This window comes from Phyllobates terribilis, unplaced genomic scaffold (assembly GCF_046119375.1).
Source record: "Phyllobates terribilis strain yellow unplaced genomic scaffold, ASM4611937v1 Scaffold_2__4_contigs__length_985480577, whole genome shotgun sequence".
Lineage (NCBI taxonomy): Eukaryota > Metazoa > Chordata > Amphibia > Anura > Dendrobatidae > Phyllobates > Phyllobates terribilis.
The window spans coordinates 506,480,762-506,508,300 of record NW_027362762.1 but is presented as its reverse complement, the minus strand read 5'-3'; the positions used below and the strand labels follow the sequence as shown (position 1 = coordinate 506,508,300).

General features: G+C 42.2%; 1 protein-coding gene across 1 annotated transcript in view; it reads right to left on the bottom strand.

Annotated features, from left to right (window-relative positions):
* The window catches only part of GRIK3 (glutamate ionotropic receptor kainate type subunit 3), an 849,506-nt gene that overhangs the window by 139,761 nt on the left and 682,206 nt on the right, over nt 1–27,539 (bottom strand). Inside the window, exon 11 of the mRNA XM_073665899.1 lies at nt 24,056–24,279. Coding sequence (XP_073522000.1) covers nt 24,056–24,279 — 224 coding nt within the window. The remainder of the gene's footprint in view (nt 1–24,055; nt 24,280–27,539) is intronic.

The window sequence follows — 27,539 nt, the reverse complement described above, 5'->3', positions numbered from 1 at the left end:
TATAGCCTGGGCCAACGAGATTCAGAGGTGGGGCAAATCACGCTGGAGGAGTGGTCTCAGATCAGGGACCTATGCACCCTTCTGCACAGTTTTGAAATGGCGACGAAGATGTTTAGTGCTGACGATGCCATTATCAGCATGACAATTCCGGTGATTTACATGCTGGAGCACATGTTAAACAGAATTCGGAGTCAGGTGGTGGCACAAGAGGAGGTGGAGGAAGTAGATGAGGAGGAGTTGTATGCGGAAGGGCTAACATCTGCAAGGTCCAGACGGTCGGCAGCACCAAGGCGGCAGGCATGTGAGGGTGGGGGAGATGATTTTACCAGGGCGCATGGTAGCAGCCAAACTAGTGAGGAAGGTGCAGGAGCCCAGGAAGAAGTGGAGGACGAACTGATGGAAGACTCATCAGATGAGGGAGACCTTGATCACATTTCTGTTGTGCGAGGTTGGGGGGAGAGGACAGAGGAAGGAAGCATGATTGCTACCTCGCCACCAACACAACAGGGACTTGGTGCTCCTGGATGCGCAACACACATGAGTGCCTTCTTGCTGCACTACCTGCAACATGACCCTCGAATTGTGAGAATTAGAAATAATCCTGACTACTGGGTTGCCACACTGTTAGATCCCCGGTACAAAAGTAAATTTGCAGAAATTATTCCTGCCATAGAAAGGGATGCACGCATGCAGGAGTATCAGCAGAGACTGTTGCAGAATCTTACATGTGCTTTTCCACAAAATACCAGTGGTGCACGTAGTGAATCTCACAGTTCCATCTTGCCAACCGTGGGACCGTCAAGTGTTCAGCACTCAAACCGTAACAGAACCACAGTATCTGCTGGTAACATCAATTTTGCGGAATCATTTCACCACTTTTTTAGCCCATCCTTTGCAAGGCCACATTAGACAAGAAGTCTGACACATAGTCAACGCCTAGAGACGATGGTACAGGAGTATCTCCAAGTAAACATTGAAGCCACGACTGTGTCACTGGACCCTTGCTCTTTTTGGACTTCCAATCTGGATAAATGGCCGGAGCTAGCCACTTACGCCTTGGAGATCTTGTCATGCCCCGCAGCCAGCGTTCTGTCTGAACGTGTGTTCAGCGCTGCTGGTGGTGTGCTGACAGATAAGCGCACGCGGCTCTCCACTGATAATGTAGACAGACTCACGTTCATAAAGATGAACAAATCATGGATCCGAAACGACTTTTCTACCCCTGTGTCATCCTGGGGAGAGTAAAAGCTTGATGATTGGTTAAAATCACCCTACCAACCGTTTTAAGCTTTCAAATTACTAATCATGTTTATCTGTATCTTGACTGGAAAATAATTTGGGCTTTGTAGCAGTGTGCAACACTGATCCTATTAGGCCATCTATAATAAGCTTCACCAGATTTAAAATTAAAAATAATTTTTAGCTGCATCTAGCCCGGAAAATAATTTTGGGGCTCCGAGATGCGCAAGACACATAAGTGCCTTCTTGCTGCACTACCTGCAGCATGACCCTCATATTGTCAGAATTCGAAGTAATCATGACTACTGGGTTGCCACACTCTTAGATCCCCCAAACTTTTCGATCAACCTTTTCATTTTAATAAAGACCAAAAAAATTGTCATTTTTGAAATTATAAGCATTAGCGGGTTGTTAGAAACTGAAATCAAACAGTTTTCAACTCAAAACTTTATTCTAGGTGATGTTACATTTTCACATAGGACCCCTTGTTCGAAAGGAGCTTCTGAACTCTCTCGTCCATTGAATTTGTCAGGTTTTGGATGGTTTCTGCTTCAATTGTTTTGCATGAGGACAGAATACCCTCCCAGAGCTGTTGCTTAGATGTGAACTGCCTCCCGCCATCATAGACACTCCTTTTAATGATGCTCCAAAGGTTCTGAATGGGGTACAGGTCAGGGGAGCATGGGGGTCACACCATAAGTTTGTCCCCTTTTATGCCCATATCAGCCAGAGATGCAGATGTTTTATGTGCAGCATGAGATGGTGCATTATCATGCAGAAAAATGATCTTGCTGTGAAATACACGGTTCTTCTTCTTGAACCATGGCAGGAAGTGCTGTTTGAGAAAATCCACATACATTATGGAGTTCATCTTTAGCGCCTTCAGGGATCCTAAAGGGGCCGACAATCTCTCTCCCCATGATTCCAGCCCAAAACATTACTCCACCTCCTCCTTGTTGGCGCTGTAGCCGTGTTTGCGTGGGGTGTCCATCAACCAGCCATCCTCCACTCCATTCATCTGGACCATCGAGCGCTGCACGGCACTCATCCGTGAACAAAACAGTTTTGAAATCAGTCTTCATGTAATGTTTGGCCCACTGGAGCCGTTTCTGCTTGTGTGAAGTGGATAGAGGAGGTCGACAGGATGGCATATGCACAGCTGCAAACCTCTGAAGGACCCTGCATCTTGTTGTTCGGGGGACGTTGGAGGCACAAGCAGCTTCAAAAACTTGTCTGCTGCTATGACAAGGCTTTTTTGCCGCTGCTGTTTCAACCTGACGTAATTGCCTGTAGGAAAGAGTCCTCAATTTGCCCTTATCAGCACGCACACGTGTGTACTGTGAATCAGCTACATACTTCTTGATTGCCAAGACACTTCATCCTGATCATCGCACAATGTTGATTGTAGTCATGCCTTGACCTAAACACTCCACAATTTGTTGCTTCTCAGCAGCCGACACATCCTTTTTCTTTCCCATTTTGGCAGAAAATGTAGGCTGCTTAATAATGTGAGAGAGCCTTCTTAAGTAGTCTTGCCTTTCATTGGACACACCTGCCAAACTAATTAGCACAGGTGTCTGCAATTGCTTACAGTGATATAAAGAGCCCTGACACACATCACCATCAATGAGTTTAACTGACAAACAAACAAATTCTTCCCTTATCACTCCTAAACACTTTTTGCATAATTATTTGGAACGCGGTGTACATGTGCTTTTCCACAAAACACCAGTGGTTCACGTAGTGAATCTTACAGTTCTAACTTGCCAACCGTGGTCTGTATGGAATTGTTCAATAAAGGGCCCAAAATTAAGATAACATAGATGGGAGAGGTCTCTATGAATAGGAATTCCTAAGTATTTGATACCCTGTGAGGGCCAGGCAAAGGGAAAGTTGGACTGGATGGAATCCTATATGGATTTAGGGAGGGAGACATCGAGGGCCTCAGACTTCGCTGCATTGATTTTAAAATTTTACCATGTAACAAAGTGATCTATTTCAGCCATAACAGCAGGGATGGATATATGTGATTGAGTGATATATACTAGGACATCATCAGCAAATAGAGAGCACTTGTACTCGGTGCCTCCCACCTCAATCCACCTAATATTGGGGTTATGGCGAATTGATGAGAGCAGGTGCTCCGTCACTAGGATGTATAAGAGAGGGGACAGAGGACATCCCTGCCTTGTCCCATTGGTGATTGTGAAAGGTGGTGAAAATGTTCTGACGCACCCCCTGGGCCTTGGGACACCCGGAGCCGGACACTTTTTGGTGGATGCTGGTGGTTGTAGTCTTCGTGGCGGCGATCCAGTTCCGTGGCTCAGGGCGGTCAAACCAGTGGCGGAACTATTTATGTGGTTTTGATGTTTAAATGTCCGACTACGCCACCCGTGGATTGCGGTCAGAGTGAACCGTCGCTACAGGGCAGACCGCTAAGGCTGGTGTTGTGGGTGCATCAGAGCGTAGCATAACTCCCCACGGGAGGAGTATAGCCTCAGGGCAGTGTATGCGGAGGATGGGGGTGATGGTGCAGGGCAGCAGCAGTAACGACACGGAGTCAGTGATGCAGTTCAGGGCCTTTACTCACAGTTCTTATTATCCAGACCACGTCTGCAGGTAACGGCTGCCCACGTCGTACTGTGCTCACCAGGTGAGGGGCTCAGACAACTCCCAGATAACTTTGGAGCGCTTCACAGGACCCCCTTTGTGTGTCCTTTGTCTGGCCTTTCTTACCAACACTTCTGTCCGGCTTCCTCGGGCCTCCTCTTGGTAAACTTGGCGCCAGTTTCCCTGACCCTATGTGGTGCCTTCCTAGCGGGTGGAGCAAGGGGCTGCGCCACATAAAATGTCAGAGCCTCCGGTTTCTAGCTGAGGGTCGTTTCCTGCCTCCACTAGTTCGGGGACCGGTCTCCCCCTTTGGCCTGACCCCTCCACGCAGGTGGATTCGGGCGTGCGGTGGCGACTCGCCCGTCCGCACCCCTGGGATCCCTTCATTCCTCGTTCCTGGAGCCTTCTCCGCTCCTCTTCCTTCCTTCTCCCTCTTGCAGGCCTGGGCCTCTGTTACTAGGCCCGCCTCCGGAGCAGAGCTCATGCAGAGCCCCTGCTCCCTGCCACTTCTGCTCAGACTTCTCTGCACTGAACTATGATGGTGCCCACCTTTTATACTCCCTTCTCAATGCACCCAGGAACTGCTTCCTCCCTGCTCCTGCACTGCAGGGTTCCCCTTCCTCAGTGTTCCCTCCCCCCACTCCAGCCAGGGACAGGGACTGTCGTGCCCATCTCAGGGGCATATTGGTCGCCCTGCCCCACGGCAATGTGGTGTAATGCATGCAGGTGTCGGGTCCTGATCCACACTCCATCCTTATCTGAGAGTGAGATATCACACCTCTGGGTGAGGTGCAATACGTCTGTAGCAACCGAGCCCTCGGTGCTACAGTTCCATTTATCTTCAGCCTAGGTGACGTATTGTGATACAGGGCCGTGATTTTGGCTATAAAAGGGTCCCCTAGACCCCTACCCCAAGCTTTTTAAGAGAATCATATATGGCGTGCCAGGAGACTCTATGGAATGCTTTCTCAGCATCCAACGAGAGTATCTACTTACAAATTTTTAACTGCATCTAGCCCAGGAAATACTTTGTGCCTAGTAGCAGTGTCTGCTAGTCAGCGGATTATCCCGGCTGTTAAGCAAGCTACACCACCTGTAGTTTGGACACTTAATTTTTTCAAAGGAAATGCTTCGGGACCACGGGATACTTAGTGAAGAGCATCAGGAGGCACCCCAAGGCATAGGGGCTGGGACTGGCACTAGGATGCCTTGCAGTGGACAGCCGAGCTCGATCCTTATAAAAGCTTTTTAACTGCAGCAGCTTTAGTGGACGCTACTGGAGCTGGAATTACGCGGCTGCTGGCATGAGACTTGCCCTCCAATAGATCCTTGTAAATGGATTTAAAGTGTATTCATTCAAATTAGAGGGACAATTTAAATTAAAAAGCTTAGAGCTGCCTCCACCACAGGGGGGCTCTCTCGACCCACCAGCGGACAGGCACCAGTATTGGGAGAGGGGGGCTGGCCGTCAGGGTTCACCGCGGCTCTGGCACAAACCCGGCGACACGGAGGTGGCACGGGCAGGAGCGGACTGGCCGTCTCGGCTTCTCACTTTTTGGATTTTAGAAGGGCATGACATGCCTATATCTGTGTCTCCCCCTCCTTTTACTCCTCCACCTCTTTTCTTTTCGCATGACTATATGTACTTGTCACTTTTCCATGTGTTAGTTGTGTCTTCTGAGCAGTTTGTCAGCTTTTGGACACCTTTGAAGGTGTTTTCTATATGTTTCTATGTGTTTGTGTTTGCCTGCCATTGGTTTTAACGGTGTTCGAAGGTGTTCGACGAACAGTTCGACGAACAGTTCGACGAACACACGGGTGTTAGACGAACCGAACCGAACTCGAACACTACGGGGGTGGCTCAACACTAATGAGCACCTCACGCAGAAATATATGCACTTTCACGACTTGGCATGCTATTAATGAGGTTATTTATGGTTGTCTGAGGAATGTTCTTCCATGCTGAATGCACATGGGCATGCAAATCATCAAAATCCCCTGCTGGCAGTTCCTTTTTCAATAGACGACTGATAATGTGCTAGATCGGAGACAAGTCTGGAGATGCTGCAGGTCATGGTCGCATGTTTAGACCACACAGATTACTCACAGCACCCTGAGCAGCCTGTCTCTGGACTTGTCTTCCATCAAGCACATCTGGGACGTAATTGAACAACAATTGCAAAGGGAGCTGTTTTCCAGGGTTCTGAATTATTCACATGCCCAAATGCATTTAGCATGACAAAACAATCCTCAGACAAAGATTAATAACCTCATTGATAGCATGCTAACATGCCAAGGCGTGTAAGTGCTTGTATTTCTGTGCTTTGCACTTATACTCAATCCTGAAGAAATTGAGATATTTTGCAAATGTTTAAATTTTTTCATCATTTGCACATTATTACCATGTCTATTGATCCTGTGATTTTTATAAGTCCACGACATTTCCTTCTTGATGTTGCAACATGAAAATTGAGAAGTGTGTAGCTATATTAGTGCTGGATCCTACCTGCCTTTTTAAATTTGTAGGCATATTTGAGAAATATTAGGTTTTTCTAAAAAAGGAATGCCTTTTCGTGGTTTGTAGTCTCACATGAATTGTACCTTTATTTCAAGTATATTTATATATATATTAGTAATGCAGTCTCAATTTCTATATTCAATGTTTGCATCTCATATAAAGAGAGTTGCTATATTCTCTTGTGTGTATATATATTTATATATATATATATATATATATATATATACGGTATATATATATATATATATATATACAGTACAGACCAAAAGTTTGGACACACCTTCTCATTTAAAGATTTTTCTGTATTTTCATGACTATAAAAATTGTACATTCACACTGAAGGCATCAAAACTATGAATTAACACATGTGGAATTATGTACTTAACAAAAAAGTGTGAAACAACTGAAAATATGTCTTATATTCTAGGTTCTTCAAAGTAGCCACCTTTTGCTTTAATGACTGCTTTGCACACTCTTGGCATTCTCTTGATGAGCTTCAAGAGGTAGTCACCGGAAATGGTTTTCACTTCACAGGTGTGCCCTGTCAGGTTTAATAAGTGGGATTTCTTGCCTTATTAATGGGGTTGGGACCATTAGTTGTGTTGTGCAGAAGTCAGGTAGATACACAGCTGATAGTCCTACTGAATAGACTGTTAGAATTTGTATTATGGCAAGAAAAAAGTAGCTAAGTAAATAAAAATGAGTGGCCATCATTACTTTAAGAAATGAAGGTCAGTCAGTCCGAAAAATTGGGAAAACTTGGAAAGAGTCTCCAAGTGCAGTTGCAAAAACCATCAAGCGCTACAAAGAAACTGGCTCACATGAGGACCGCCCCAGGAAAGGAAGACCCAGAGTCACCTCTGCTTCTGAGGATAAGTTTATCCGAGTCACCAGCCTCAAAAATCACAGGTTAACAGCAGCTCAGATTAGAGACTAGGTCAATGCCACACAGAGTTCTAGCAGCAGACACATCTCTTCAACAACTGTTAAGAGGAGACTTTGTGCAGCAGGCCTTCATGGTAAAATAGCTGCTAGGAAACCACTGCTAAGGACAGGCAACAAGCAGAAGAGACCTGTTTGGGCTAAAGATCACAAGGAATGGACATTAGAACAGTGGAAATCTGTGCTTTGGTCTGATGAGTCCAAATTTGAGATCTTTGGTTCCAACCACCGTGTCTGTGTGCGACGCAGAAAAGGTGAACGGATAGACTCTACATGCCTGGTTCCCACCGTGAAGCATGGAGGATGAGGTGTGATGGTGTGGGGGTGCTTTGCTGGTGACACTGTTGGGGATTTATTCAACATTGAAGGCATACTGAACCAGCATGGCTACCACAGCATCTTGCAGCGGCATGCTATACCATCCGGTTTGCGTTTAGTTGGACCATTAATTATTTTTGAACAGGACAATGATCCCAAACACACCTCCAGGCTGTGTAAGGGCTATTTGACCACGAAGGAGAGTGATGTGGTGCTACGCCAGATGACCTGGCCTCCACAGTCACCAGACCTGAACCCAATCGAGATGGTTTGGGGTGAGCTGGACCACAGAGTGAAGGCAAAAGGGCCAGCAAGTATCTCTGGGAACTCCTTCAAGATTGTTGGAAGACCATTTCCGGTGACTACCTCTTGAAGCTCATCATGAGAATGCCAAGAGTGTGCAAAGCAGTCATCAAAAGCAAAAGGTGGCTACTTTGAAGAACCTAGAATATAAGACATATTTTCAGTTGTTTCACACTTTTTACCCCGAGACATAAAAAAGCTAGGCTGGAGTTTGCCAAAACTTACCTGAGAAAGCCTAAAATGTTTTGGAATAATGTTCTCTGGTCAGATGAGACAAAAGTAGAGCTTTTTGGGAAAAAGCATCAACATAGAGTGTACAGGAAAAAAAAAGAGGCATTCAAAGAAAAGAATACAGTCCCTACAGTCAAACATGGCGGATGTTCCCTGATGTTTTGGGGTTGTTTTGTTGCCTCTGGCACTGGACTGCTTGCCCGTGTGCATGGCATTATGAAGTCTGAAGACTACCAACAAATTTTTCAGCATAATGTAGGGCCCAGTGTGAGAAAGCTGGGTCTCCCTCAGAGGTCATGGGTCTTCCAGCAGGACAATGACCCAAAACACACTTCCAAAAGCACTATAAAATGGCTTGAGAGAAAGCACTGGAGACTTCTAATGTGGCCAGCAATGAGTCCAGACCTGTAAAAATGGCAGTTTGGAGAAGGCACCCTTCAAATATCAGGGACCTGTAGCAGTTTGCCAAAGAAGAATGGTCTACAATTCCAGCAGAGCATTGTAAGAAACTCATTGATGGTTACCGGAAGTGGTTGGTTGCACAACCTTTAGCCAAAATAACTGCGAACAAGTATTAGGCTGAGGGTGCCAATTCTTTTGTCTGGCCCATTTTTGAGTTTTGTGTGAAATGATCAATGATTTGATTTTTGCTTCATTCTCTTTTGTGTTTTTTCCTTGCAAGCAAATTAAATGAAGATAATAATACCAAAGAATTTGTGATTGCAATCATTTTCAGGAAGAAACTGAGTATTATCTGACAGAATTGCAGGGGTGCCATTACTTTTGGCCACCACTGTATATACACACACATGTGGATAGATATTATCTATATATATAGATAAATAGATAGATAAATCTATATAAGTACTCTTTGATATGAGATGATACATGAATTATACTGCTAGTGTTTTGCAATGAAAGTACAATATCTATTCATTAAGAATTGCTGATTTTCAAATGCCATCAATTAGGCAGACAAGTCTGCAGAGCTATTCCAGTTTCAGAGCTTTCTCTTGACTAAAGGGATGAAATGTGGCTGAGCACAAATAGATCAAAGGGAAGCTAGGATCCATACAACTGGTCTCAAAAATGCGAGTCTCAACCGTCAAAATCAAATCAAGGAGAATATTTTAAAAGCTGAGACGCAGTAACTCTTAAGCATAGTGAAAGAAATCTTGTAAAACCCATTAAAACCAGACTGGAGACATAATGAAGTGACATTTACTCCATGTTCAATCCTTCTACCCATGCAAGTTGTATATTAGAAGTCATGGCTGTTTGACAATCACCCTCAGGCTCCTTCCATCTCATGGTAGGTTTAAGTAGAAATATGATTTCTTATTTAACACATTACTTTTTCCCCTATGTCTCTGCTGCCCTGACACCAGGAAATAATGTTCAGAGAACTGGGAGTGAGAAAGTATGAATGAATAATGGGTATTCATGAACAAATGACATCTCTAGGGAGAGGTTGGAATCTTTTGCTTGTTGGATTGTACAAATTCTTAATCCAATTGCTACATGCTGCATGTCTCTCAGCTAATTGAGAGAACCTCCTTCATTTTTCAATGCACTGTATTTCTAGACAAGCGTAATAATAAAAGTTTTGTACAATACAGTTATATGAAAAAGTTTGGGCACCCCTATTAATCTTAAGCTTAATGTTTTATAAAAATTGGTGTTTTTGCAACAGCTATTTCAGTTTGATATATGTAATAACTGTTGGACACAGTAATGTTTCTGCCTTGAAATGAGGTTTATTGTACTAACAGAAAATGTGCAATCTGCATTCAAACTAAATTTGACAGGTGCATAAGTATGGGCACCCTTATCATTTTCTTGTTTTAAATACTCCTACCTACTTTTTACTGACTTACTAAAGCACTTTTTTTGGTTTTGTAACCTCATTGAGCTTTGAACTTCATAGCCAGGTGTATGCAATCATGAGAAAAGCTACTTCAAGTGGCCACTTGCAAGTTGTTCTCCTGTTTGAATCTCCTCTGTAGAGTGGCATCATGGGCTCCTCAAAACAACTGTCAAATGATCTGAAAACAAAGATTATTCAACATAGCTGTTCAGGGGAAGGATACAAAAAGCTGTCTCAGAGATTTAACCTGTCAGTTTCCATTGAGAGGAACATAGTAAGGAAATGGAAGAACACAGGGACAGTTCTTGTTAAGGCCAGAAGTGGCAGGCCAAGTAAAACATCAGAAAGGCAGAGAAGAAGAATGGTGAGATCAGTCAAGGACAATCCTCAGACCACCTCCAGAGAGCTGCAGCATCAACTTGCTTTCAGATGGTGTCACTGTGCATCGGTCAACTATACAATGCACTTTGCACAAGGAGAAGCTGTATGGGAGAGTGATGCGAAAGAAGCCGTTTCTGCAAGCACGCCACAAACAGAGTCGGCTGAGGTATGCAAAAGCACATTAAGGGGAAGCCAATTTCTTTTTGGAAGAAGGTCCTGTGGACTGATGAAACCAATATTGAGTTGTTTGGTCATACAAAAAGGTGTTATGCATGGCGGCAAAAAAACACAGCATTCCAAGAAAAACACTTGCTACCCACAGTAAAATTTGGTGGAGGTTCCATCATGCTTTGGGGCTATGTGGCCAATGCCGGCACCGGGAATCTTGTTAAATTGAGGGACGCATGGATTCCACTCAGTATCAGCAGATTCTTGACAATAATGTTCAAGAATCAGTGATAAAGTTGAAGTTACGCAGCGGATGGATCTTTCAGCAAGACAATGATCCAAAACACCGCTCCAAATCTACTCAGGCATTCATGCAGAGGAACAATTACAATGTTCTGGAATGGCCATCCCAGTCCCCAGACCTGAATATCATTGAACATCTGTGGGATCATTTGAAGAAGGCTGTCCATGCTCGGCAACCATCAAACTTAACTGAACTGGAATTGTTTTGTAAAGAGGAATGGTCAAAAATACCTTCATCCAGGATCCAGGAACTCATTAAAAGCTACAGGAAGCGACTAGAGGCTGTTATTTTTGCAAAAGGAGGATCTACTAAATATTAATGTCACTTTTCTGGTGAGGTGCCCATACTTATGCACCTGTCAAATTTTGTTTGAATGCAGATTGCACATTTTCTGTTAGTACAATAAACCTCATTTCAAGGCAGAAACATTACTGTGTCCAACAGTTATTACATATATCAAACTGAAATAGCTGTTGCAAAAACACCAATTTTTATAAAACATTAAGCTTAAAATTAATAGGGGTGCCCAAACCTTTTCATATAACTGTATCTGCAATTAATTGTCTGACAACACCATATGATCCACTGCCTAAATAGTATAGCGTTCTACATTTATAACTTCCCCTACTGTGTCTTATTTTACTGATGCAGTATATTAAAAACATTGCCTCCATAAGCCACATCATTTTACTTAATAAAATGCTGTTCTCATTTAGAAGAGTAAAAGATTAGCAACAGTATTGGGTCCATACTAGCGTACGGTACTAGAAATCATCAGAGGAAATCATTGCAAGTGCTCAGTACCAGAGTGCACAGAAAACATTCACCTTATAGGAGAAAATTCCAGTTTTGATGTACATTATAAGGCCTCTGCTTATTTTCTTCACTTATAAGGTCACCATGAAAATCAGTAGGTGCCATGATGGGGAAGATGTGCAGATTAATATTTAGTTGTGTGAGAAATGACTCAGTATAACCTGTGTTTTCATCATTTATGCATAATCTGGGATTTTTTGGTCCAGTGTGCGGTCCTAACAGTGACTGACAGACTTCTTTGTATAAGATTGCATACAGAGAAAACTATCAGTCACTGATAGGACTGCCCACTGGACCTAAAATTCCAGAAAGAGATTAAATCACAGGATATGCTGAATCTTTTCTCACAACACAAAATACTTATCTACTGAGGTTATCCTGCTCTGTAGATGATGCCTGCAGATTGGACTGCATTTTACTGGTGACAGGTTCTCTTTAATAAAGTGCATGCCATAAAATAAGCCCTTGTTGCTGCATTTGGGTCTCTAGATATAGGTGGCACAGCTTTGACTGGCTGCACCTCTTATTTTATCGTCACACAGTGCAGTGGAACCTGCTTTTTTAGTAAGCAAGGAGTATGAGTGCTGTAAGGATGTAGCCAGACAGGTCCCGCATGGGAGATATGTGTCACCAAGGTGGTTAGCCTCAGTGATGCGAAGCCTGGAGAGAAGGCTCCAGCAAAGAAGTTGCTGAAAGGCTTTTTAGTGGCCCTGGATTTTGGGGTGATGTGAAGCCTGGAGAGAAGGCTCCAGCAAAGAAGCTGCTGAAAGGCTTTTCAGTGGCCCTGGATTTTGGGTTTTATGAACGGCCAGAAGAGCTGGGTGGGACTGGCCGCTCCCATATCTCCACTCTGGGATTTCAATGGCTTATTTAAGGCAGCTCAGCTGCCTCAGATTTTATCTGTGCGTGGAGGTGAAAAAAACTGTTTTATATTGGACAGCTTCAGCCAGAGGCTGACTAAGTCTGGATTTACCTGTGAGCCTGCTCTGTGAACTTGTATCTCCTATATGGAGTGTTCTGTTTATTTTTTCCCTTTATGCCAAGACAAGGCTGTATTGTTTTGTGAGATGAGATGGTTTATGGACTTTTAATAAACCACTCACTGTGTGAGCACGAGTATTTGCTGCTTTTGTCTACCTGAACCGCTGGCAGATAGAGTTAGAGAGTGAAACTTCTACAGGACTTACAAATACCAAGTCCTTCTGTCCCATGAAGCTTGGATTGTGTTGCTATTAACCAATAACCAGAATGGTTACTAATTTGATTTATGCTAGGGAACCCCCACCTGCACCCCCAAAAATGGTGGTGACTTATGTTTCTAAAATATACTGTACAAAGGCAGTAGTGTGTAAAGATTTTGTCAAATGATGTTGTAAAAAATGGACAAAATAGAAAACTGTCGTACAATATTCAAAATATGGCAGCAGCATTTCTGATAAATTAGCATCCTAATCCCAGTCTTTTAATCTATAACCATTCACCCCCCTCTTGTCCACTCTGCGTTGCACAAAAATATTGAGACCTTTTAAAGTGATTTACTCCATAATTCTACCATAATCGCTTTGATGAATTGGGACTATTGTTCATAAATGTCACCAATGCTCTGCTGATTCAATAACAATAAGTTCCAAACTTTTTCTGGCATTAACATAAGTACAAATATTGTTCACTGGTTGCGTGAGCAAGGACAATACCATGTATCAAATGGAGTGTTGTAAAGCATGCCACTACCTGATCTTGGAGCCATGGAAAGAGTGCTGAAGCATGCTTCTCTATCTGGCAGTCTGATGGACGAGTTTGGGTTTGGAGAATGCCATGAGAATGTTACTTGACTGACTGCATTGTACCAAAAGTAAAGTTTGTTAAAGAAGGGATAACTCTATAATACTGTATAGGGGTGCATTTCAGGGCTTCTACATGCCAAGACATTTTGGACAATTGAATGCTTTCAACTTTGTGGGAAAAATTTAGGAAAGGTACTTTGCACAAAACAAAGTCCATAAATGCATGAATGGGCAAGTCTGGCATGGAAGTTGGAACTTGCATGGCCAACATGAAGCATTGAAATCTTAACCCTATTGATATTTTGAAGCTGAACTAGACCAGAGATCCAACATCAGTATTTGACCTCACAAATGCTCTGCTGGATGAATGGGCAAAAATTCAGTTTAGAGTGTTTTTCTGACTATACAGTAATGTGTTTACTGTTATATACTGTACATATGCACATTTTTGTGCAAAATGAAGTTAAAAAATGTTGCTTGCTGTATGCAAATGAAGCTGGACTAGTCTGGGTGAGGCTCTTACTCATGAAGATAAGTCCAGGCTCAGTAGTTTGCAGTAACTAGCTCCTGGTGTGATTGACAGTCTCTGCACTGCCACGTCTTCTTAGGTCATCTCTCAACTCACCTCTCCTTGGTCCTCTACTACCTGCCCTGCCACCTCCAGTCCTCTGATTAGTTATTTTATGTTCCAACTTCCTTAAAGCTTGATCTTCCATTCATTAGACTGTTTACTAGGTCATTGATGTGCATCATGCCCTCAGTTGACGGCTTGTGGCATAGAGAATAGAAGACCAGAGGATAGAGGAGTTGATTGGGGAAGTGTTGGAAAAGTGACAGGTACAGGGAAGACTGATGTGCAGTGAGTATAAGGTATATTTTAACCCCTTCTTTATAATCCAGCAACATGGCAGCCAACCACAATTTTGCTGGATCAGGCAAAAGCAAATCACAAAAAAAAAAAATATATCATTTTGATTTATCCAATTTTTTTGTAACATTTGAGGCTATTTTGATTTGCTCATCTGTATAATATACACATTATTATGATGTCAGAAAAAAGAATCAATATTATAGGGCCCAGCTTGATAATGTTATGGGACTTAAAGGCTCCTGTAGGTGAAATGTGTATATAATAGCATATGTTTGACATACTACGTCAAGATAGATTTGGGCTGATGTCTTTAAAAGGCTCATATACTGTAGCCCATCCAAAAATACAGCGCAGATATATTAAAAGGTTAATGTTTGTTGATGTGTGCGATTACATTGTAAGCTCTTTATATTAATACTTGCATTTCTTTTCCAGATGTATGGAAGGCTGAGGGGTAGTTAGCACTTTTATTCAGCATCTATCAGAAGATCTGAGAGACACCCAGTGTAAATGCCGACATGTTAATTTGTAGTTTTCTTTGCTGTGAAAACACTGCATATCTGCCACTTTAGGATGTGTAAAATTGAGCATTTAAAGCTGTCATTTGGGACAGAATTCTCTGTGGAAAGACCACTAAATGTTCAGTTGCTAACAAGTTGAAATAAGGAGTTATTCCTCCAGGGACTGTGTCCTACAAGCTGTGAATGCAAATAGCAAGCAGTCATTTGGGTCTAATGTGTTGTGCTCTTAAGGGATTAAATGACTTCGATGCGGCGGTACAGCCATGAGCCAGAGTCTCATTTATAAGCAAGTATGAAATCTATCCTCTTGCATGCAATTTAATAGCCCCTTAGTTGTCTTCAAGTGGCATTGACCTACAATAATAACGTCTACTGCACCCCTGGTGCATACTTCAGACTAGTGTTTCTGGATGACAATAGGCTAATCTGCCATCGACCGTTTACAAAAACACAGCGTTGGGACTTCTTAGCACAAATGTGACTTTCTTCACAAGTATATGCCCTGTTTTAATTCAGCTAAAATAAATGCAGCTGCTTGAATTGCAGTGAAATCTGCATAACTATAAATGATTAGGTCATGGAATATTCTAGTGCCAAATTTTATAGGAAAAAAAAAAGGTTTGTTACGTCATAATCCATGGTTTTTACGTTTTTCAGAAATTTATAGAAGACCTTTAACCACTTTTCACGCGATAAACTTGGTACATTATGCTTATGGAGATAACATGCGGAAAAAAAAATGTTTTTATTTTTTCTATTACTCAATCTTTATTTATTTTACTCGCTAATATACTTAATTCTATTCCATTGACTGCATTTTTCGGACTATAAGACGCACTTCCTCCCCAAAAAAAATTTGGGAGGAAAAAGGGGGTGCGTCTTATAGTCCGAATGAACCTGTTATAATGCTGACTGTGGGGTGGTGTGGGGCGGCGGCGGCAGCGATGGAGTGGGGTCACACGGCACAACAAGGATCAGTGGCGCTGCCTGGTCTCCTGTCCAGATAATGTGCTGCAGTGACATTACATAATGGCAGGGCTGGGGGGGAACTGCGCACTGTGCTGTTCTGTGTTGCTCCGACCCTGCATCGCCTCTTTGTAGCATCACTGCAGCACGTGATCTGGATGGGAGACACCGCCCACTTCCTCCTGTCTAGCACGGCTATACTGAATTCATGGCGGCGGCCCTGATCCCTTCCATGCAACCCTGTTCCCTGCTGTGCGACCCGGCTCCCTGCTGTGCTACCCTGTTCCCTGTCATGTGACCCCACTCCCTGCCTAGCGCGGGTCCAGAAAGGAGAGGCAAGCATACAGTAGTTTAAGTGAAACAAAACACATGTGGTAAAACACTGTACAACTGCGGTGAACTATAGTTCCCAGCATGCCAAGGAGCTGCAAGACATGCTAGGAGTTATAGTTTGCCTCAGGGCAACCACATGAAATGTGGTGAACTATAATTCCCAGCATGCTATAGGAGCTCCAGGATATGCTAGGAGCCATGCATACCAGGATGGGGATGGGGTGCCATGCATACCAGGATGGGGGACCATGTATACCAGGATGGGGATGGGGGCCATGTATAACAGGAAGAGGGGGCCATGTATATCAGGATGGGGGCATAAATATACCAGGATGGGGGATTAGCACAGAATTGAGGGGCATTACCCCTATAACAGTGTCAGCAGTAGACCCCCTCCCCCATAACAGTACATCATGACCACATTTTCTGCTTCAATTTTTTTTTCTATTTTTCTCCTCTAAAACCTAGGTGTGTGTTATGGTTCGGTGCGTTTTATAGTCCTAAAAATATGGCAGTTAATTCCACAATGCTTTACAGATAAATTCATCCCAGTCCCCATTGGGGCTCACAATCTAAATTCTCTATCAGAATGTCATTGGAGTATCTTTATTGGTTTGTAAAGTGTAGATGCTAATTTCCCCTTCAACCAATTGAGTGTTAGAGATTCTTCTCTGGAGGAGTTTTTACCCCATGTTAGAGGAGGCAACTGTACTCCTGAAGAGCCCCTGCGGGATGTATCATTATTGCGGGAAGGCTGCCACCTGCAGGGTAGACAGAACCATTTGGAACCAACTGACACAGGAAGAGTTGCAGGGGATACGAATTCAAATGCGGCACCCAGCCGGTGCCTTTGATGACAAAATTCCTGCATATAAAGGTCCTGTGCGCCAAACCATGGGGTGATTTCACTCCAAGAGAGAGAGAGGTGCGGACATGGACTAGGGACGATGCTGAAGCCAAAGTCACAAGCATCAGTAGAAAGCGTGTGTCAGCAGAGTGCTGACCACTGTCAACCAGAGGCCGGACGTTGGCAAGTGAGATCCGAAGACCCGACTATGCTGGTCAAGACCCGACTATGCTGGTCAAGACCCGAGGACCAGATCTACGCCGTTCAAGACTCAGAGGCCAGACTGCGCCATTCAAGGTTCGAATCCCTGCTCTATGCCGGTCAAGTTCTAGAGCTCAGATAACGCCAGCCGAGAGCTGGAGCCCAGCCCTCTTTCCTCTGGCCCAAGGAGACACCCACCGTGGGTCAAGCACCGAAGATCCAAGAGGAGACTTCGACCAAAGGAGGACGCCTGCAGTGATAGAAGGGAGACACGTACAGTACAGGTGTTGGCCTGGGCTAGGACAACAGGTGGGGTGGGGGTCAGCTGGGACAAAGGAGGTACAGCGCTCTGTGATAGACTTTGTTAGGAGGACTTGCGGCCTAGCAGGAAATACCGGTGACCCCCGTCATTGTGTCAAGAGGAGCCAGCGTAGCAGCCCTCCCAGGAACGGATGTACCACCCCTGTCACAGAGACACCAGTGTAATCCTTTAATAGACTTCTATGTTATTCAAATTGAACTTTAGCACTTATTATATATTCTGCATTGTATAATCCACTTGTGTTTGTTCCGTTTTCTATTGTTTAACTACTTCCCATGTTCTGCAACTCTCTGCCATACCGGAAGCAATAAATAGTTTATTGTTTGTTCCCACGTTGTGCTCATATGTGCGTTGCATCCGGTCACCTGCTTACACCTGCAAGAAGGGTTCCATTTTTTTTTTAATTTCTAAAGTCCATTTATCACATGCAAATGCACCTTTTGACTAGTCAAAGGCGCATTGTTTTACACAGACTAGTCATCCCTCTCTGCATCTTATCATGCCCCTGTGGGCGTGATAGCATAATTTGTAAGAACCAGTGACATTGGCAACTTTCTACAAACCTTGAGCATGCGCACGGCTTTTTTCACTCACGTCATTGTGCCAGCTGTTCCTCTTGTTCTAGCTGAGTCCGCTGTTCTTTGGCTCCTCTGTGGACGTGTGCTGTGTTATGCATTTCCGGCCATGCACAGTGCACGTCTGAAGCCGGGAAGCGTACACCCTGCTTCAGAGGAGCAATGACGTGAGTTAAGAAAGCTGTGCTCATGGGCGAGATTTTCAGAGAGCGGGGGATGACGTTGGCTCTTGGAAATCATGTTATCACACCCACCGTGATAACATGCAGAGAGGGACAACTAGTCTGGGGAAACAAATGCCTCATCAACTACTCAAGGGTCCATTTACATATGATAAATGGACTTTAGGAATACTTTTTCTAACATCTATTTATGTGTCTAACGAAATAAAGGGTCTGTTAGGCAGGAAATTTAAACAGGAACATGCAACTGCTTGTGGTTTAGGGGACTTGGAGGACCTGTCAGGTTCCCTTTAATAGATGAAAGATTTCTTGACTCTCCCATTTGCTGTTTAGTTTTCTGTTTAGCACGCAATGGCATCAATAAAAAAGCACGAATGGAAAAGTAACTTTGATATGCTGATCTCCTTGTCCCCGAGGCCTGCAATGGTATCAACTTTAGTAACATAATTCACTTTTTTTAATGCTGTGTTTATTGTCATTATGGGATCAGGAGACAAATGAAATATAAATGGTTGAGGTCCAGGAACAATCAAATTCCTGTAGTGAGGTAATCACTGACTGTACTAATTAAAATGTTGTCCTATGGTTAAATATACCACTTGTTATGAAAAACATAATTTGGGGGTTGGAATTATTTAAAAAATATATGCTCCTTGTCTGGATATCACTTTTAATTGCTTATTATTATGGCATCCCCTGGTGTTCTTTTCATTCATTTTAACAAAGTGTTGGCAAGTGATTTAGCACAGAAATTGAATATTTTATTGACCAAAACCCGCTTTACTGATTTCATATTATGGCCATGAAAAAAATTTATATTTTTGTATAATATTCAAATACACTATGAATTGTTACCATCAAATGCTTTGAATGTTTGACTAAAATAGTGCACATCAAGCATTCATTCATGCCGAAAATGACGTTTTCCAAATTAATCTAAAAGAATACCTGATATATGGCTCGAGATATAGTATAATTCTAATATTTCTATTGAAAAATAAATCACATAAACATCATCACTTGTTAAATGTCCCTTGCTTTTTATATAACACTTTACACAAATATGGACACATTGTCATGTTCATAATCTTTTATAAGATGGCACAAAATATTTAACTCCTCGGGAAAGAGTAATAATATGTTGTACTAAAAATCACTAGACAAAAGGTATCCTTCATCATAATTTTTTTATGTACAAGTGTCCTCCATTCACATTGATCAAAATTTAGTTATGAATGCAACACATGCCGAAGGAAGTGCTTGCTATTGTTAATAAATCAAGCCAAACATTCCACTTTCTAAAAAAAGGCAGCTCAGAGAGTAGAAAGGTGGTGATTGAAAAGGCCATTCTCCATCCCTTAATACAGAAAACCAGGTACTATCCATTCTGAAACACCAGCATCGCCTTATGGGCATCCAGCATGCCGCATAGCCTGGATTTATGCTCATTCCATAAATATGGATTAGAGATCAGACTTGCTACAAATCCATTATAGATAAGATCAGAGTGAGCAGGAAGGTGGAGGCATTGTAGAAAATGGAGATTAGGGTTTAGCGTTGCTGGCTTCAACGTCGGGAAAGAAGTCGTGTCTATAATATTCAGGTCCAGGACGCACAATAATAAATTAATGCAGGCCACTTTGTCTTGAGCTGAACACCTGCTCTTCAAGTAAAGGATTCTATTATTTACTAGAGAGCTTACTTACATTGCTGGTACTTTTTGTATTAAAAATGAAAATAATGTTTGTTTGAAGATAAATATTTTCTTTTAAGAAATACCGGTATGCTTTTAAAGCGAATTCACATGTGTATCTAACGCCAGCACTACCTGCATGACAAAATCAAGCAATGTTTAGCTTATGCTGAAATGTAAAAAGGAACGTTGAGTTTCTCTCTTTTTTTTTTTTTAAATAAAACCAATAAATCACCCATCCGAAAAAAAAAAATTGGTTTGTACATTTCTTTGTATTCGTGCTACATATAGCCTAACAGCTACATTTTCTTAATCTTAGGGTATTTTCAAAAATGTTGCATTTCTTACTAATTTCGGAGTGGATCTCAGAACTAAATTCATGTTGAATCTGTATAACAAGGATGTACAGTAAGTAGAGTTTCTGCAACCCTATTCACATACAGCAGAAAATTTCTACATTAATTTCCAGAAAAAAGCTGTAGTAATAATAATAATAATAATAATAAGTTGCACCTCACTTTATTCAGATGGAGGGGAATAGCCCAATTTAATTACAAAGGCTTTGGGAAATTCTGCTGCAGACTCACAACAGTAATCTAAGGATATGGCCTCAGTTTTCTTTTGGAATTAATGATTGAATTTTTTTCCAATGTGGATATATTCCACAACAAAGCCAGTTTTAGACAAACTGTTGCCCTTGGCAAAAATCAGAAAGCCCCCAATCCTGAAATTCTCCACTAACAATACTGTCACAGTCAATTCAGTATGTTAAAACCACAGCATAGGTAGTGAGATAATATATAAGATACCCAGGATCACCACTTTAGGCCTAAGTGACCCTAGACCTACTATCCCTGCCTGACAGTGAGGGTTGGCACCCTAGCTCCACGGCGGCTCTCCCTCACACTCCCTTCACTATCCCTGTATAGCTGGATCTCTGCAGAAGCCTAGACTAGACAGAGTTCAACTAGTCAAGTAGGGGAGAAAGTGGGTAGTAGTCAAAATATATAACTTATCATTCAGGATGTCCATAGGAAGATGTCGTTTTCAAATCTCCACCTCTTTCTCGACGCATTTCCCCATTGGAGGTTCATAGGGAGGCCATATTACATGTGATAAAAAGGTACAAATAATTACATGTTAAGGGCCCATGATGGTGTGACATCATGGGCCCTTAATATCTAATCATCGGTACCTTTTTATCACATGCCTCCTGACATCTTCCTATGGACATCCCTACTCATATTTTTGCATATTTATTTTATTAGCGTAATTTGACTGATGTACATGCTGCTGCTGTTTTATGGCAAGGAAAGATTGTTTGTTGTTCAAAAAACAAAAGTTAATTTTATTGCAATAAAAATGTATGGTAAAAGAAAAGTACCAATGGAAACAGACAAAGTAATTTAAAAGGAAAAAATATATACTACGCTGTCTGGCAATAAAAATGTAGAAGCCGCAAGTAGCAGCAGTTGCAGTACCACCACAAGCACCAGGTTTAGCTGTACCAAACAGAATGTCACAATATGGCACATCACTTATCTCACTCAGAGCAGATTATATAACGTCTGACAGTGACACCGTCAGTTTGACTCAATGTTTTGTACATTACTCCTTCTCTGTAACTGTGTCAGTTAATCTTTTTGATTGTGGGCTTTCAATTCTGTCAATTACAGTTCTATTCTCTCTAACCCCTATTTGCCAATACCACAGCACTTTGTATGCTAGAAAAGATATTTAACAACAGCTTCTTCCAGTTGAAGTGTTGGATGTGACACTCAGTGTTTGGACTTGGATGAGATAGGGCAAATGAGGTAGTGAACATGACTAGCTGAGCAGTTGTTGGCTATAGTAGTGGCATTGGCAACTGTGCAACTGTGGAGGTAGGGGCATCCAAAGCGAGAGTCAGGGAATTCTTAAATTAGGGAACAGAATGAGGACAAGGAGCTCAGGACATCACCTTTTCCCTAACAGCAACAGTGCATAACATGGCATCTATACCCCACTCCAACTTTACATTTTTATAAAACTGGGTTCTGCGAAGTAAAGAGGAGTGGGTCGTGGAAAATTTAAATTCGCCTGTTTACATGTTTTTTCCTGGGAAATTCGATTTGCAGAGAAGTTATTCTCCATGAGTCAAATGTCCCTTATGATGCTCTAGAGTCTATCCAAACCCTAGATCATAATAAAAGTTAGATGTAAAAAATAACATAAATACTTATAATTACCTTACCACTGATCTCTCTGATCCTACTTCTCTTCACTGTCACCGGTCCGGGTCTCATTGCATCTTTTTATCAACAATGAGAAATTTGAATCCCTGGATCTCTTCCAGCTAGGCGAGGATTGGACCCCGGCAGTTACGCGCATGTAAGCATAAGGTCAAGATGCTATGAAGTTATGTACTGTGCTGTAACCTTACACGCACATGGAGATTCATCTCTTGCGGTATGGTGAATAGAAGCATTTTTTTTCAAACTTTTTAACGTTTTGTTGGCCACTATTTTACTGAATCCATATAGAAGTGAATTATAAAAATTCCATATTTTAACAAATGCGCATTTTTGTTATATTAAAGTAGAATTCAATTTAACTTGAATATATTTGTTCATTCCTACTGCCAAGCCGTTTTAAAACTTATGTGCATGGGCAACTAAAGCCATACAGTGGATGAGTTGCTCCTCTGCATCAATCAGCAAATGTCACATTGAATAGCTCCCTGTCAAATACAACTTTTCATTTTAGTAAGCGACAATGCCAGGGACATTGTGGTTGCACTACATTTCGGCAAAATACCAAATACTGTCTGAATTTGCTTGCCCTAAATTTGTGCTTATGCCAATTATTCTTATGGGACAAAGCACGATTTTCAGATTTTGCAGAAAAAGAAAAGTCTGGCTGAGCACTGCTTGATTTGCAAAGTTGGAACATAATGAAATTCAACGTTGCATATTTTGGAGCATCTATACAAGCAGCGTAAAGTGGAAACTGATTAAAACAGATGCATGAGTTACTTTTAATTCCATCATTGGTAGCTGATGAGCGACACATGATGCTTACAGTGGCCTTTAGAAGAGGCTACTAAATTTGATAGCAAGGACAACTTTGATGTCTACGATATCATCCGCTTCACATTCACAAGGATGGAACAAGTGATGGAGGAAGAGCAACAATTTCAACACGCTCATCTCCACCATAGGGCTGTTGAGGACGTCACATTCAGCAAGATGTAGAGGAAGAGGAACAGCAGCAGGTCGATGTGTATGGGGACATTGAGTTATCCCAGGCACAAGGGATGAGGCTGATGAGGCTACAGCATAAAATTAATCACAACGATGTTGACGCTGGTTATGATATTCAACACTCACCGAGGGGAATGGAAAGTGAACCAACTGGGACCTAGGTTGTACCGGTGAGCAAATCAAGATGCATGCTCACTTGCTTGCGATCTGACAGACATATTGTTAGCATCAAGCAAAGGGATGACTATTGTTTAACCATGCCTTAAGACCCTCGCTATAAAGACAAATTAGAGGATTTTTTTGGGGGCTTGCTAAAGGGAATCAAAATTAATACCAGGATTATCTGAGTTCCCTGCTTGGAGTAGCTTTCACTTCTATGAACGCCTGCTGGCTGCATTTCTGATCAAGTGACCCCTCTTCGCTCTTCACAAAGTCAAAAAAGTTGCTCATCTCTACAAGTAAACTATTATGGTTGAAGAGTGTGACAAGAAACTACACAAACCCACATTATTCTTTGTAGAAATTGCCCTCAGCCAAAGACAACAGTAATGGTCATGCTTATACAAGATTTTTCTACTTGCTGTATTGATTTGTGCATATCGAGTACTCATCATGTGCCACTAGTTGATCTGTACAACCAACAGGGTACATACATCTATAAAATTGTTTTGCTACTGAAAAATGTATGTGTCTTTCATTTTCATATTAAATTATCAGAACATTTATTAGATCCTTAATTCAATATTTTATGGGGTTTGGAATAAAGTTATATAAATATACTCTGTTACTATAATTTCATGACTACTTTTATTGACACTTACCTTGCTATGACAAAAAGGACACAGCTCACACCAAGATAAGCAAGTAGGATGTACAGCCAGATGTCAGGAGATAGCGGATTCAAAAAAGAGAAGACACTAGGATTGGTCCCATTGGCTTTCCGATATAGTATGCTAATCCCAAGAGTCATAAATGGTTTCGAAAAATCTATCACTTTCTCTCGGATATGGGTTATGGTAAGTGGAGCCACTGCCAGGTCAGCTTTCTGAAAGAGTATAAAAGTATTAAAGGTTAGGAAACATAGCAACTCAAAAATTTGTAATTTTCAATAAGTGGCAATCAGACAGAACATGTAATGTGTACACTTCACTGCCTATGTATTATACAATTTCCTGCAACATAATAACACTGTGAGTGGGTAACTGCTTGCAAATGGCATACAATTAGTTTAACCAATCTCCTTGAGTTTTTGATGACGTTATATCATTAAAGTTACAATAACAGTTCAAAGCATAACAGAGAAAAACAATCATAGCTAAATGTATTCAAGTAAATATATCACAAATATCACAAGTACATATATTCTTGATGCCACCTATGTATGGAGACAAAAAGCCTCTGTATATGCACTGCTCAAAAAAATAAAGGGAACACTTAAACAACAGAATATAACTTCAAGTAAATCAAACTTCTGTGAAATCAAACTGTCCACTTAGGAAGCAACACTGACAATCAATTTCACATGCTGTTGTGCAAATGGAATAGACAATAGATGGAAATTATTGGCAATTATCAATACACCCTCAATAAAGGGGTGGTTCTGCAGGTGGGGACCACAGACCACATCTCAGTACCAATGCTTTCTGGTTGATGTTTTGGTCACTTTTGAATGTGGGTTGTGCTTTCACACTCGTGGTAGCATGAGACGGACTCTACAACCCACAGAAGTTGCTCAGGTAGTGCAGGCCACTATACCAGGAGACGTGGAGGGGACCATAGGAGAGCAACCACCCATCAGCAGGACCGCTACCTCCGCCTTTGTGCAAGGAGGAACAGGAGGAGCACTGCCAGAGCCCTGCAAAATGACCTCCAGCAGGCCACAAATGTGCAACTGTCTGCACAAATGGTTAGAAACTGACTCCATGAGGGTGGTATGAGGGCCCGATGTCCACAGATGGGGGTTGTGCTCACAGCCGAACACTGTGCAGGACGCTTGGCATTTGCCACAGAACTCCAGGATTGGCAAATCTTCACAGATGAAAGCAGGTTCACACTGAGCACATGTGACAGACGTGACAGAGTCTGGAGACGCCGTGGAGAGCGATCTGCTGCCTGCCACATCTTTCAGCATGACCGGTTTGGCAGTGGGTCAGTAATGGTGTGGGGTGGCATTTCTTTGGAGGGCCGCACAGCCCTCCATGTGCTCGCCAGAGGTAGCCTGACTGCCATTAGGTACCGAGATGAGATCCTCAGACCCCTTGTGAGACCATATGCTGGTGCGGTTGGCCTTGGGTTCCTCCTAATGCAGGACAATGCCAGACCTCATGTGGCTGGAGTGTAGTTCCTGCAAGATGAAGGCATTGAAGCTATGGACTGGTCCGCCTGTTCCCCAGACCTGAATCCGATTGAGCACATCTGGGACAACATGTCTCGCTCCATCCATCAACGTCACGTTGCACCACAGACTGTCCAGGAGTTGGCGGATGCTTTAGTCCAGGTTTGGGAGGAGATCCCACAGGAGACCATCCGCAACCTCATCAGGAGCATGCCCAGGCATTGTAGGGAGGTCATACAGGCACGTGGAGGCCACACACAATACTGAGCCTCATTTTGACTTGTTTTAAGGACATTACATTAAAGTTGGATCAGCCTGTAGTGTGTTTTTCCACTTTAATTTTGGGGGTGACTCCAAATCCAGGCCTCCATTGGTTAATAAATTTGATTTCCATTGATGATTTTTGTGTGATTTTGTTGTCAGCACATTCAACTTTGTACAGAACAAAGTATTTAATGAGAATATTTCATTCATTCAGATCTAGGATGTGTTATTTGAGTGTTCCCTTTATTTTTTTGTGCAGTGTACTTAAAATATATACCCTAAGATCGCTTAATATAAGACATATATCAAAATTGTAAACTTTGAGTCAATAGTGAAAATGGAGCTATTGGTGATTTAAATGGAATCTGTCACCATATTTCACAATACAAACTTCATACATGTTTAAATAGATATCTTAGACATGGTGAAGCTGGTGTACTTATGATGTAAACTGAGCATTTTTTGTATTTGTAGAGATGTGGAGAAGCGGATATGCTGCGCTTCAGGTGACCTAACAGATAGAGATGTCAGAAAACACTTGAGATAAAGCAGTAGATAATGTGGTTTCATTCTCAACGCATTTTGCCCAATTCTGCTGCACGACTAATCCACATGTCCCCCCCTCTATTCCCCGGCCTCTCCTCTCTGTCAATCCCTTCACTGGCTCCCCTTACACCAGAGACTCCAGTTCAAAACCTTAACCTTGGCATACAAAGCCATCCACAACCTGTCTCCTCCATACATCTGTGACCTAGTCTCCTGGTACTTACCTGCACACAACCTCCGATCCTCACAAGATCTTCTCTACTCCCCTCTTATTTCCTCTTCCCACAATTGCATACAATATTTCTCCCGCGCATCCCCCCTACTCTGGAACTCTCTACACCAACACATCAGGCTCTCGTCTACCGTGGAAACCTTCAAAAGGAACCTGAAGACCCACCTCTTCCGACAAGCCTACAACCTGCAGTAACCATTGCTCCACCACACCGCTGCACGACCAGCTCTACCCTCACCTACTGTATCCTCACCATCCCTTGTAGATTGTGAGCCCTGGTGGGCAGGGTCCTCTCTCTAACTGTACCAGTTGTCGTTGTGTTTTTGTTCAAGATTATTGCAATTGTTCTTGTATGTATACCCCTTTTTCACATGTAAAGCGCCATGGAATAAATGGTGCTATAATAATAAATAATAATAATTTTATAGTGTACTCAATTCTTCATCAGGAGACAACATATTCTCAACTTCAAAATGTGCTGAGAACATATCTCTAATCTGTTGAGACGCCAGCAGCGCAGCATATCTCCTTCCCCACATCTCTTCATTTCTAAGTTGGATCTACCAGCAAGGTATATTCAGAATTATTTCTGAGCTCTTCCAAGTATTGTTCTTCCTCATAGCACCAACAGGTGAGCAGTTTCTGCATAGTTAAATGCCTGTTGTCTGGATAATGCCCTATTTGCGCCCTATTTTTTGTCATTCCAGTTTTTATTCAGAATTTTATGTGTTTAGCTCTATCTAAAATAAAGTGATCATGTAATTTCAGGGGATGAAAATTAAAAAAAATATATTTTACAACCAGTCTAACATGGGTTTTCACAGAAAGTTCACCACATCATTAGGTCTTACCAATGTATGCAGTGTGTATTGTATAATATTTTGATGCATAGGTTTTATAGCGGTATTCAGGTAAAAAAAGAAAAACT